The 13,960-nt window shown below is 34.6% G+C and overlaps 2 protein-coding genes across 2 annotated transcripts; both read right to left on the bottom strand.

Annotated features, from left to right (window-relative positions):
* Positions 1 to 1,644: 1,644 nt before the first annotated feature.
* On the bottom strand, positions 1,645 to 4,735 carry LOC107188372 (carboxy-terminal domain RNA polymerase II polypeptide A small phosphatase 1). Its single transcript, XM_015576649.1, has 4 exons — positions 3,632 to 4,735; positions 2,468 to 2,904; positions 2,199 to 2,384; positions 1,645 to 2,120 (listed from the first exon to the last, which is right to left on the bottom strand). Exons 1-4 carry the CDS (start codon positions 3,699 to 3,701, stop codon positions 1,932 to 1,934), a joined length of 882 nt encoding a protein of 293 aa, XP_015432135.1. The 5' UTR covers positions 3,702 to 4,735; the 3' UTR covers positions 1,645 to 1,931.
* Positions 4,736 to 5,969: 1,234 nt separating this feature from the next.
* Positions 5,970 to 11,115, bottom strand: LOC107188392 (Golgi apparatus protein 1). The gene is made up of 13 exons (XM_015576674.1): positions 10,620 to 11,115; positions 9,517 to 10,494; positions 9,332 to 9,433; positions 8,957 to 9,241; positions 8,725 to 8,894; positions 8,520 to 8,637; positions 8,243 to 8,439; positions 7,940 to 8,159; positions 7,196 to 7,522; positions 6,939 to 7,118; positions 6,624 to 6,852; positions 6,436 to 6,542; positions 5,970 to 6,294 (listed from the first exon to the last, which is right to left on the bottom strand). The coding sequence occupies exons 1-13, from the start codon at positions 10,920 to 10,922 to the stop codon at positions 6,130 to 6,132; spliced, it is 3,381 nt and encodes a 1,126-aa protein (XP_015432160.1). The 5' UTR covers positions 10,923 to 11,115; the 3' UTR covers positions 5,970 to 6,129.
* Between the last annotated feature and the right edge of the window lie 2,845 nt (positions 11,116 to 13,960).

Here is a 13,960-nt window from a genome sequence, read left to right as displayed (position 1 = left end):
CACTACTGTAATGTAATTTATCGATTTTAACGTGACATTATGTAAAACATACGACGAAGATACGTCAATGTTATAATCGAATAAACTACAATAGACGCAGGTCACTTATATGAGCAGGGAACTCTTTTGCAGACATTATGAAACTTAATCTGTTTAACAGCCTGATCTGTACATCATTATGATCTTTTCCACAAAGTCCGTTTTCCCTTAAATCAATCATCAATGATGGTTACATAATATCCTCCAGTGTATGTACTATTTCAAACTAAAATTATAATAACAGTAATGTAATAAAATTTAATTTACTATGTTATCCTTAATAAAGATGATAATTATGTTAGCAACAATATAGTAACGAAATAAAGAGCGTGAATAATGACAGTTTGATCGGATATGGAAGTGTAATGCAATCTGTACAATTGTTATACACGAATTAAAAGTATAATGTTCATAATTACTTGTTAGTAAATGTACGTATATGCATAAAAATACATTTTCGCTTATCTAATACTCGAAGGATTACATCTAAATAATTCTAATTTGTTGTTGATACTATAATGATTACTGAATTAACATAATCCTTTATTATCCACACAATTGCCTGGAGGGAGAGAATGATATGCATTGACTCAATCTTTAAACATGTACAAATTCAATTTATCTTATGCAATTCCCACCGCATTGTTTTTATAATTTTCTTTGGAATAAAGTTAAAACACCATCAAAAGATGGGAACACAATATCATTAATTTCATCGTATTATTCACTGAAACAGTTTACTAACATTTAAGTGCGATATTATGAAATTGAATATTTCAAGCCCTAATTGCTGATAGTGTCATCTTAGTACAAAAAGAATAAAAAGACTTGGAAAAATAACAATCTTTCTCATATATGCATTATTACCATAGATTATTAGATTTAAATATTCCACGTTTGTTCATAGAAAGAATGCCTGATTCAACAAAAATCAAACACAATTCTCCAATTCCAATGAATTGTAGTAAACTTTCGCTTGTAATCGGTAAAAGGATTTTTAAAATGCGCTAATCTCTGTTACTATTTGGAATTATCAGCCTCGTAAAATTTATATAAAAATTAATTATTGTGTTACTTGGTATTCATAACAATATTAGAAGAACTCATTGAAATTTTACATGTAGTGTCAATAAAAGCAATGCAAAGTGTAGTATATAATTGCAATATAAAAAGGGAGAGAAGTTGAATGGCCCATCAAACGACTCAAATCCAATATTTGCTTCTCCTCTCATCACTAAACACACTATGCCCCTGTACCTTATACATAATTTTTTCTTTTATATGAACATTTCTTGAGGTATTCTGCACGAATAAAGATCAAGCAAGCACAAATTTATGCACTTACCCAGTATAAAATGTATGTCACTTTTCACAGTCACTGTTACCCTTGTCATCTGCTCCTTTTCTCAATTACACCAAGCACGGAAACACGCACATTGATTCATTATGGAACCAATCAGTTATATTCAAAGTTTATTCCATTTCATGATAATTGGAAGAGTTATTCATTATTACCAATTGAGCCATTTTGTGAACTTTCTTCAAATACCTGTACGTTAATGATTAGATCAATATTTTCACTACATTGTATTCATCGTACTGTGTTCAGTTTGCAGCATAGTGTATTGCTGTTTGTCAGGCTGAGAACTTCAGTCCATAATGAAGCAGCTGTGATTCATGGTGCATCAGAACAAATGGTACACCAAAGTACTCAGGATTCTTGCTTCCTTATTGGATGGTATGTTCGTGTTCTGTATTCAGTATTAATGAGCCATACCCGATCGACCACTGCCACATAATAAGAAAGTAATGTGAAGTATTCCAGTCAAAATTCTCCTCAAAGCGCACTGAGTGACAACAATACTGGCTATCGGGCCAGAATTTAGGTGGGGCTAGGAAGCACCAAGCGAACCTGATCCTGGGCTTGGACTATTCTGTACAACAGGTATTTGATTATAAGGATGGTTGCTATTGCACAAGACCGTGTAAATGTTCTCCACGTTACTGAGTTTCTCAAAGAATGGAATTAAATCTAACAGTTCTGAATCTGTCATATCATCAAACCATGATGCCACTGGTACCTGGAAATGGACTTACTTTAACATCAGACATGTTTATTTCATTTCAACCAATATTTATTATATTACTGTAGGACTTACCGCATTATCTGGATGGAAAATGTAACTGGCAGGGCTATTATCAACAATAATAATTTGTTGTAAATCCCGTCCTAGTTTATTTAAATCTTTAACATAATTTCCTCTGTGAAAAACACAAGATTCTCTGAACAGTCTTTCTCTGAACACTCCCCACTTGTCAAGCAGATCCGCTACTGGGTCAGCATACTGCAAGTATTAGAATTTTTAAATGAAACATTTCTTTCATGCATATGACCTTATATATAACTAGTACTATCCACAGTACATACCTTGGCCAAGCTTGCTGTGAACAATACACACTCATACAGTTCACCCATCCTCTGTAAGAATTCATCCACATAAGGCCTCTTTAAAACATACACTTGATGCACTGTCCCATCAATTTCTACAGGAACAACAAAATCGGCATTGTTGATTGGTTTGAAAGAACTATGCACTAGTGTCTCGTCTAAATCAATCACCATGCACTTCTTGTGCATATCCTGATGTCTGACAGGTGGGAGAAGAAACCGTTGGGATCCAGTCCTCGGTGATGGTGCATAAGCACGTTCGTACCATTGTATGGAACTTGTATTTGGACTCTTTGAACTACTTCCACGTCCTCTACCAAGGCAACAAAGTAGAGATCGTAGAAGTCCACGCCCTCTTGGCTTTTTGCCACTGGCTGGACCATTGCTGGCCACTTCATTCTCTTGCGGTAACTGGGCTACATAAGAGAGAAAAACACAAATGTCATTCCATAAATATATATACATATATATATTAAATTAAAAAAATGTATAAATAAATCTCCGATATTTGTGTAGAGAAATGTATAAATTCGGTACAAAATTATATAAACAACAAAATATGTAGCAAAATTTCTTACATTTGATAGAAATAAAAGAAAATATTTCCATTTAACAAAATTCTCATCTTCAGTAATTTATTTCGAAAAATATTCCAGATCTACAATTTCATTGAAACATTCATAAACGCCTGCTGACAGTCTTAAAAATTAAAAGGAAACATTCATCTCTCTAGTTTGTCGCGTTGTTTTGTCAGTGTTAAGCAACGTCTGGATGTTACGAAGGAAGTAAACGAATCAAAAACAGCGGCAAGGTATGAGATACGGCACGATGAAATAAGTTACACGCGAAACATAGGTGAAAGAAACATGGGCAGGGGGAAAGGGTAGGACACGATTTGACGAGAGGCGAGGCGAAACGAGGCGAGGCCAGGCCAGGCAAAAACGAGGGCGAGAGGAAAAGAGACGTCGGAAGCGAACCGTAAGCAAGCAGACGGGAGGGGGGCCGAGAGCGGTGAAGTTAGGTGAGGTAAGGTGAGGAGGAGTGTGGTGCAGTCCCGTAACAGGTGTAGATTCCATCCAGCATCTGGAAAAACGTGAGGAAAAAAATGTAAAGCGGCAAGCCGTATTAGCGGCAAGCACTTACCTTTCTCATTATTAAACTGGCCTAGCTCGTCATCCCGCGACACTTGGGTGATAATGGACGATGCGTCCATTTAAACATTTGTTGAGAGTCCCTGCGTGTCGGATCGTGAATTCCGTTAATGCGCGCGCGCCAGAATACATATACACGTATATACACCACACACACGCGCGCACGATCCCGAGAATGAGAGAGCGTATACGCGCGGTAGCACGCACACGCACCAACTCACTCAGTCACGACGTACGAAATCTCTCCCTCCAAACGTTGTCGCGGCCGCCGCCGCCGCCGCCACCACCTCCACTATCTTCTCCACCGCCGCCACTGCTGCTGCCGCCGCTACCACCACCTTCACTGTCTCCTCCGCCGTCGTTACCACTGGGAAGATCACCACAACTCGGCGAACGGAGACGCATAGGCGCAGGCACGGGCACGAGCAGCACGCACACGCACCCACTTGGTGTATTCAATACACCACTGATATTTACCTCAGCGAGAGAAACTTATACAAGAAATTCTATCTTGATTTTAGAAAAGATGTAACTCGATCACACCTTACGCGATCAAACGAGTAGTTGTGTCGGAGCTATACACGACACCGCATTAATATAATTTCCAGTTTTCTTTCCGCATAAATATAATCGGGGGAAAGTTAATCCAATTCCTTGCTGCCTTCATTCCAAGGGAGAACTCGTCGCACGTACATACTACGGATTCGTGCGTATACGCTCTCTCTTTCGCGCGCCACACCTATGTCGTAGCACGGTACATCACGATTCAACATTTGTCGTATGCGTTCCGCTTGCCAAACGTGTCTCTCGAGATCGACAACAATGTCCTTCGACGCGTCTCACGCATCAATCTTTCCGCGATGGGATCCGATATTTGTTGTTCTAACAGGCCGACACAAGTATCCGCGCTGCCACCCGATCCAATAACGAGAAGGATCTTGGAAATGTTTCGTAACGATTAAATAATTATGTACACGACACACGCGAACGTTGCACCTTTATCATAGTACTCTCGATGCGGCTTGGTTTTTTCTTCGCTCGACGCAAACAACGTCCTGCGTACCTGCGTTACACAGGTTTTCGGTGTTACACAGTGTTTGGCTGGCTCTCTTGCACTGCACGCGATCCTCGCGTCGCCTCGCGGTATTCCGTCAAACTGTGAATGCGACCGTTGCGCAGCGTTCAAACTCAAAAATTAGAACCATAAAAGCAGAACGAGATGCGCGCGGCTTTCGCTTTATTCCTTTTGCGGCATGAACGAGTTTGTTGGCGGTGATTGGCATTGGATATGCAGATCTTTACTTTGATTTAGATTATATTATTAAACTTACAGGTTTCTTTGTATGCTAATGAAAACTGTATTCGTTCTTGTATTAACATAGTCTACAAACCATAAAAATGTTGACCCAATTTCAATTTATTTTCTGTTACTATTAACACATACTTTAATTACAAAATCTGTTGTCAATGAAACAACACTGTAAAATATTTCATAATAATTGTGAACTTACAAGAAATTAAGTTTTTTCTGTTCTTTAATTGCTCTTAGAATTAAACTTGAATTTTATCCTTAATTTCTCATGAAATTAATACGTCTAATTGGGTTATATTTGTACTTCAAAAATTAGGGTAAAAAGATATTTATTACCTTACAGAACTAACAACCATGTAACTACAGTCGAGTATTTTTACCTCCTTGTGTTACCCATAATATAGTTTGTATAACACAATATTTGGTCTTATACCTTAATTTATAATACAATAGTAACTAGCAATGTATTTAGTGACAAGTTTAAATAGCAGTTACCATAAATTGAGCATAAATTTTTCAAACAAACGCGTAACGTCATCACGTATTGTACAGTATGTGCGTGTTGCATAAACATTCGAGTTGTTCATTGTAAATCATTTCTAAGAGCATCTAACACGTTCGCATTCTAATGTTCTAAAATGGAAGACCAAGGTAATTTGTGCCCAGATAATGTTTTACCTTAAATAAAACGTGATCATTTTTTTTATTTTTGTTTCTTTTTACGTATCACAAATGTATAGAATATTGACATAAAATTCCATAATTTCTTTTTATTATATATATATTCTCTATTAATATATTTTTTTTATTAAAATCTACCTTAATTGCAAATTATTTCCATCTCATCATACATTCCATTCATTCAACTTTTACATTTTTTACATTTATCATAATACTATGACTGACAGACCATAGAATCGTGGACACAACTGTGTGTATGTATAATATTTAGATATTATTCTTTCATAAGTTTATGTACGATAAAAAAACATATAAAAAGGTTAATAGTTTATGTCCGTTATTTTCTGCAGTATTTGATATCTTGCAGACAAATTGTCTGATCAATCACTTTTTATTTGCATGCTGCATGTTTAACTTTTTGGAGTATTTTTTTCCATCGTTTTTAACTACACCAACTGATATTCCTTTCGGGGACGGATATTATTCACTTGAATACATCATTTGTTTTTCATTATCATTGTTCTTCGCGTCACCCTCCCGCAAAATAAACCTGTGATAAAAATCAGTCCAATCATTGTTAATGCAACGATCATAAAATATCGTCTTGCAGGAGATCGATTAACCGTTGAGTACAGTTCTTGAAATGAATTTGGACCAGTTAACTGAAAATTAACAAATATATGTTACGAATTGAAATATTTCTACTAAATAAATCTAATTCTGTCAACGAGTCTTTAAATATATTTAAATTGTTTTTTTATTGTTTTATAAACTGATAATATGAAATAATCAAAGCTTATTACCTTGATTGCATTCCTAAACATTTCAATTCTTGTGGTTAGCATTTTGTAACAGTCAAGTTCTAAAGATTTGGTATTATCTTCCAATACATTTATCAGACACATGATATCTGAAAAAAATAAAACATTTTTAGAATATTTATTTTATTTAAAAATTATGAATACTTTTATTGAATAACTATTCAACGTACGTCTTCCTCCTCCGTGAGGAACATGACTGCAATATTTACTGACATCAACAGCACATGCTTTTTGTAACAAAGGATCTACATTAATATCTGCTCTTCTTTCTTCTATCAAATCAGCTATTTCAAGGCGGCATTCTTCTCTCATGTCTCTATTACCAGCATTAAATACCATTTTGAGACATTCCTCTACTGCACCAGGATCATTTTCGTCCGCTCTACAGATTGTTTCAATCTGTTCCAAACGAATGATTATCATATAAATATATTTATAGCATATTTGCTTTGGAGGTATCGGTTAAGATATTTTGTTAGTAATACCTCGTGTTCACACATCCTAGCAAGTAATGGATTCAAATGATAATTTAAGGCTGCTTCCCTCAGAATACTAGTCATCTGATTTTCACATTTTGTTGCAAGTTTTGCTTCCCGAAATTTTATTTTTAAACATCTTATAACTTTTCCTTCAAGTTCTTTATCAGTCGGTTCATGTATTAAAACCTGGAAAAATCCGTTATACAGATGAGATACATCTATATTTTTAAAAAGTGTGTAATATTCTATTTTTTTTAACTTACCTCTTTACAGTGTTTATTGATATCAGAGGAACACGAGGCTTGTAATACAGTATTAAATCTATAATCTGTGTTTTGTTCAATCATTCGTCGAATAACAATATTCTTGCATTTTTCATCAAAAGTAGGCGCATCTTTATGTCTTTTTAAACAATCTAACGCTTGTGAACGACTGATGTCGCGGCAGAATTCTCTTACCATAACGCGACAAGTGTTTAATAAAGCAAAATCGCTTGAGCTGTCTTGGAATTCTTGTTTTCTTACTTTGAATAATTGTTTATGACATGCATCAGATAATTTTGATTTATGCGCCGCCAAACATTCAAGAATCTAAAATCATCGTGAACTTATTAATACTTACTGATAAAGTAGTTAAAGTAAATCTCAGTACAGTTTTTTTTTAACCCTCTGATGTACATTTTAAAAACTCTTTTTTGATTCTGTTTATTATTTTCTGAACAATACGAAAAAAAGAATTATAATAATTGTTTAAAATATAATATTTCTTATCAATTTTTACAATATACACAAGTTATATTATTCTCTTTCATGGAATGTGTGCTACATATAGATTGTAAACATGTCACATTTTGTTCGATTAGAAGAAGAAATCTCAAGTTTCAGTTTCTTATCGTTTTAACATAAACAAATGCTGACGAGTTAAACTCCGCGATGCGACGCCCGGATCCGAGTGGACCCAGGCCACGTCGGCCGAGGGTTAACAGATAAAATATGTACGTAGATTACCTGTGAATTTCCTGCTTCAACATTAAAACAATATTGTTTTACATCAGTTGCACACTGTGCTTGTAAAATCGGATCAAAGTGAATGTTTTCTCTTTGTTGATAAAGTTGCGCTCGCAATTGTTGTCTGCATTCTTTTGGTATATGATGTTGTGTGTCTTTCATTATATCTTCTTGTACTATTGTGCTCAAACATTCTATTACTTCTGCTTTAGTTTTCGATCTAAATAAACCGTGTAACTGTAGAAATTCTGTACTAATGATTTCCTATACTACATTTAAAAAATTGTGTAAAAGATTGCTCACTTTGGACACCATCTTTTGACAGAAGGTTTACAAGCTTCTTTAAATTTATAAGTAAAGTGGTAATTTTTCAGTGAGATTAACTGGAAATGTTCCACGGCTACTTTACACTTGTAATCAGATCGTACATCCAAATCATTTTTATGTTCTATTAAACACTCCATCATATCACCCTCATCTTTACCATATTTTAATACTTCCTATTTTATGAAATCTTATGTAATTATTACCAGTAAAAAAGGTACACACATTTTGGTTCGATGTTTATTCAAGACTGTACCTCGCAATGGCGTTCCATGATGTGCTGACAAGCTGCGGAAATTACTGGATTTAATTCAACACGTTCAGCTTGTTCTTCTGTAAAATTGCCAACTGCTAATTTGCAATTTTTATTTAAACTGCAAATGAAATGAACAAAATTAAAAGTCTAAGAGCAAAAGAATAGAGCATTTCACTTACTATGTAAGAAGGGTATGGTTCATTACCTGTCTAAATTATCTTGAAGGCACAATATCTCTTCTCCTTTTGCAGTTTTATCATAACAATATGATGCCAATTCAATTAAACACACTTCTTCAATCTCAGGTTGTAAATCAACGGTAACAGCCCTCTGTCTCATCACACGTCTAATTTCTTCAAGACAGTCTGTTCGTAACTAAAATGAGTAGGTCGCGATTAAAATTATAATTTAAATTTATGAATATACATTTCACTTACTGTCATATTTTTTTGAGGATGATATGCATGCCTATATAAGCATGGTAAAATAAGAGGTCCTCGTTCTGGGTCCATTTGTCTTCCATCACTAGCCCATGCATTTCTCGCATGACATAATCGCGTTGCATCAAACTTACATGCTCTGTACAACTGAGGATCTAATTTAAAATCGCGAGCAACAAAATATTGTATTTGAACTAAAGCAGTTTCACAAGCCTCTGTCATTCTGCTTGTACCAAGTTGTTCCATCAGACAAGATATTACCCTAGCATCACCACCATGTACCTATATTTGAATTAGATTGCAATTATTATTATTTGTTTAACTTTAACAAATCAATTTACAGATTCATTTTTTCAATTTTATAATTCTTACATCTCTACAAGCTAAATTAACAACCGGTTGGCATTGTTCTCTTAGAACAGGATCAATTCTCCAATCTTCTCCAACATCAGCTTCCATAATTAATTCTTCTAACTATTGATAACAAAAAGTGCTGTTAGTGGCTATGTATCATTTTGTAATTTATTTTATATAAATGCGTATAGAGAATTAATTACAGCTCTTTGGCATCTGCTGGATACCCTTGACTTCTTCTTCCTGGGTCTAGTATGTTCCATCAAGCAATGAATTGTTGCACCACCAACTTCAAGACTATTACAGAAAATTGTTATATCATTGGCACATCCATCAACTATTTCTGGGGACAATCTATAATCCTCCATTAAAAGCTTTCTGTGATCAAACATTTCAGCCTGACAATTTCCATCGATTTTGCTACCATTTTTTACTGCTGATTCCAAACAGAAAAGAATTTGTGCAAGTCTTATATTCTTATCTTCAGAAGACCTTCTACAATGATTACTTCTTATATCCTCTTTACAAGCTTTCACTAGCCCTTTACTGACTTTATAGTCAGATGCTATTAATCTTCCTCTTCTTGCAAGTTGCTCTTGACACATTCCTGTCATAGATCTATCTGTTTTATGTTGCATTAAACACTTGTATACTTGTCCACTGCCTGGTCTAATGTTTGGACAGAATTTTATACGATCTTGCTCACAAGCCATGTATAATTGTCGATCTAACTCTACATTTTCAGCTTGTATCTCGGAAACATGAAGTATATGTCGTTTACATTGAAGTTGAAGATCATTAATATGCTCTTGTAAACAAGCCAGTATTTGTCCCTGGGATATATCTCTGTATGGTTGTATTTTATCGCAATTGAATTTTGTAATATCATTTTCACAATCAGAAGAAAATGGTGTTATAATCCTAAAATCGCTAAATGCAATCCATTCTAATCGTTGAATATATGTGATACAATCAAGATCCTTGACTTTTTCCCTTTTGTCAATTAAGCAAGATAGATATGCTCCATGCTTGTTACCAGACGCAGAACAGTCTAAAGCATCTAACTCTTTACCACAAGTTTTCTTAGCTAATCTCTCTATATTTAAATTATCAGTGACATTTAATATATATCCCCAAATTGCTTGACGACATTCATCATCAATGCTAGATACCTGAGTTGGCTAGAAAATAAACAAGATTGTATTTAAATAAAAGCAAGAATAATAATTTTAACTTATTTGGTTTGAGATATATTGTTTATTATAAAATATTAATGTTAGTATATATAACACACCAAAGGGTATACCTTGAAAGTTTGAATGCACTCTAATAGCGTTAATTCATCATTATTTATATTTATATCATTGCATAGTTGACTTAAATTCTTTCGACATTTAGAAGGTAAATAAGAATTGAGCACACTTGCTCTTTTAACCCTAACAGCACCGCCAATGGAATTGCTGAATACCCAACTTATTCTTGGTATAATTTCAACGCTGTTCGGGGATACATCTTTATAATAAGTCCTTGCTAAATGAGCACAATTCAACACACATAAGTGTATAAAAATCACAAACAAAATGCTTTTTAAATTAGTCATATATTCCATCCTCGCGAAGTAAGACCGCTTGTTCAATTAAAACTTATTATTCATGTAACGCATTACGATGTAATCGTGTCCTTCTGTAACATTCGTCTTTTTTGTATACTTTTTAAACTTGTTTTATTCACTGTGTAATGTCAACGTCACACATAATATCGTGCTAGTGTATAATCGGATAAAACCGAACTTTGCGAGGACACATGCCCTATACATACATAGATTGCCACTGTCAGCTACTGTTCTTCAAACTACGTTTTGATTTTTAAATAAGCTTGTAAGACATATTCGTAAATAAAATTAATTCATCTCACGAATCGACTCTGTTAGCGATTTGTTCTGCACATTAATTTCCACAATGAAAATAATAAATTATCACGTATTTAAAAATACTGTTTACTACAAAAAGATCGAAATTTTATTTAACATGAAATGCAAGTATGTCATAAAAAGAGAATACGTGTTATTTCGACCAAATAATTAAAAAATGTTAATTTAAATTTAATTTTCAACATTCAAACATGAGAACAGAGCCTTCTGGATATTCTTACCAAAATTTAGGAACATTCATAAGCTTCTAGATACACCACAGGAGGGTCAGTGGCATTTTTGCTACGTTAACATCATGTTGACATACGCATCTATGTATGTAAAGTCTTTGGTATAGTTGCTTAGCGACCATTTAGCAACAGTATGGTGTAGCAATGATGAGTATAGTAGTTAATTCCTAAATAATTTACGTTTATACTTCGAAATTTCAGTTTTATATTTTTCAAACATTATGATCGAAAAAGAAAATTCTTGTTTTAACTCTATACCTGGTACATTAAAAGCTTCTAAAGTTTGATTTAACAGATTAAAAAAAATTTTCAATGATCTAAACAACATTACCAAAGTATTCATCTTTTAGCATTATGTCGGATTCTTCAATAGTCTAAAACCAAAAAATTGCAGATAATTAATCTTTACTACGAACTCTTTGGATTGAACTACAGTAAGTAAAAGATATTAAAAGTTGAAAAATTGGTGATATCTTGAAGAATAATGTTAGGCTTCTGAATGCTTTCTAAATTCTCAAGTAAATTGAAATAACATTTAGATTTCCTTCTTTCGAATTTAGTTAAGAGACACATCACAATTGGCGCTGTGATACGGTCCACTATACTAAGAGAGTTACGTATCTATAATTATCTAAGAGCTCGAAAAGGTTATTTGTTTCGCGATAGTTGCCGTTTACGCGTAGTGAAAATGTCCCTTGTGGCGTTTTTGACGATCACGCGATGTTGGCAGGCCTGGTAAATGGTATGTATTTCTATTCCGTCGTCTGCATTAAAGGGCAAGTGACAGCTCAAGCTATATTGTTGACATTCGTATGAAAATTACGGTGCCGCGTCGTACTTACGGAGAAGTAATTATAGGGATAATTCAGACTAAAGTACAAGTGAACATTTTGTATAATATAAACGATCCAACCGTATGATTTTCGTGAATTGTGCATCTAAGAAGAAAATTCAGGATCAAAATGATAATCGGTGTTTGAGTGGAAGATATAGCGACATCGAGTTTAATAGATTTTAAATACACAGTGATCACTCTTAAGTGGTATCTATGAACTTTCCCGGTCATGTCGTATCGATCAGTAGCGTTTACGGATTGTAACGATGATTGCTCGTTGGAAAACTCTGTTCAAGCACCGTCGTAAATGCTCCTCTCAACAGTAGTACGTTTCCAACAGTGAACGATAAAGTGCGTGTGTAAAAGTGAATCAATCCGTATGGCATTACGCGCAGTACTTGCGGCGTCACTTTCTAAAGAAAAACCTTTTTTCCGTAATTAAAGGCAGCTTGATTCTTACAATGATCCCTATGTAAATTTCAAGATTGACGTGCAAACTAAGTTTCAATAGAGTTTCATATTGAATTATTGTTTATTCCATAAAAACCATTCCGGCGCAACTTCCTTCAAACTCTTTTGACTTTTATTCGGTTTACTCAGTCTTACACTTACTAACATCTTATGCCTTGTTTTTCATTTACACAGTATAGAATGATATAATATTTATCCTTGATCGAAGTACGCGTATTTTTGACATATTTGAAGTTGCACTCATCAAAATTACATTTACCCAACTCATTCAAAAGAGAATCTTTTCTTTTTTACGTTACAACCAATTTTGAAATCCACATTTACGTATCGAAGAAATCATGAGCCAGTACATATGTACCAGTCAAATGTAACGCGCAGAAAATTGACGACTGGTTAATATCTACGCGTATCGATACGAAAATCTGTTCAATAGCGTTATTCCATGTTGCTAATTTTTTTCTATTCAAACAAAGACAACGAAAACGAACAATCTGATCGTGCAGTTCGTCTTTCGCGCCATTGATAAAGTTGACATTTCAAGGAGCACACAACTTCCCCGATTTCGTCCGAAAAACAACGTAACTGGGTAACACGTCACGCGTATTAACTATCCCTGACATTTTCGGCTTTATTTATAACACCGCGTTTAACACTGTAACTGGGGAGACCGTCTGTAGACTTGACAGAATCCTTGCACGATGTTACGGTTGACTAAGTACGAAACCAAACCAATTACACAGCGATCCTTGTTCGTACTTCCAAGCTTCACGTCGAGAATCTGACAAAATATCAGGTTACAAAATAAACCATCCGCCAATAAAAGCCTAAATTTTTATACGTTTCATCGTATCTCGACGATAGTGTTGACGATAGATTGTTCGTGCCCTCTCAATGAAAATGAGACCAAGAACGACGTCATTAGAAATATTTGTAATTATACGTTATTCGAATCACTGTGAAATGATCGAACGTTATGTATCATTAAAATTGGTTCGAAGAATGTCGCGTTTGGGCTCGTTTTCATCAGTAAAACCTCGTTAATCTGTTGACAAGACTTTATGAATACACACTCAGAAATCAGGAAATTTTCATTTTGCATTAATAGTGTTGGATACATCGATACGCTTGCAGCATATGTTTGATTAGTGCTGGGCGTCGTGCGGGCTCTATCTCGTTTACTC

Source organism: Dufourea novaeangliae, unplaced genomic scaffold, assembly GCF_001272555.1.
Source record: "Dufourea novaeangliae isolate 0120121106 unplaced genomic scaffold, ASM127255v1 scaffold124, whole genome shotgun sequence".
NCBI lineage: Eukaryota > Metazoa > Arthropoda > Insecta > Hymenoptera > Halictidae > Dufourea > Dufourea novaeangliae.
Note: the sequence above shows the minus strand (reverse complement) of the source record. Positions and strands in the feature narration are given on the sequence as shown.

What these genes read in the sequence shown, in the direction of transcription:
- LOC107188372 (XM_015576649.1), bottom strand. Translation starts at nt 3,701, where the DNA reads ATGGACGCATCGTCCATTATCACCCAAGTGTCGCGGGATGACGAGCTA. An exon ending in TCACAGCAAGCTTGGCCAAG is followed by an intron (nt 2,385 to 2,467) that starts GTATGTACTGTG and finishes TAATACTTGCAG; the next exon opens with TATGCTGACCCAGTAGCGGA. An exon ending in TTTTCCATCCAGATAATGCG is followed by an intron (nt 2,121 to 2,198) that starts GTAAGTCCTACA and finishes GTCCATTTCCAG; the next exon opens with GTACCAGTGGCATCATGGTT.
- LOC107188392 (XM_015576674.1), bottom strand. Translation starts at nt 10,922, where the DNA reads ATGGAATATATGACTAATTTAAAAAGCATTTTGTTTGTGATTTTTATA. An exon ending in ATCCTCAAAAAAATATGACA is followed by an intron (nt 8,895 to 8,956) that starts GTAAGTGAAATG and finishes TACTCATTTTAG; the next exon opens with TTACGAACAGACTGTCTTGA. An exon ending in TCATGGAACGCCATTGCGAG is followed by an intron (nt 8,440 to 8,519) that starts GTACAGTCTTGA and finishes TTCATAAAATAG; the next exon opens with GAAGTATTAAAATATGGTAA.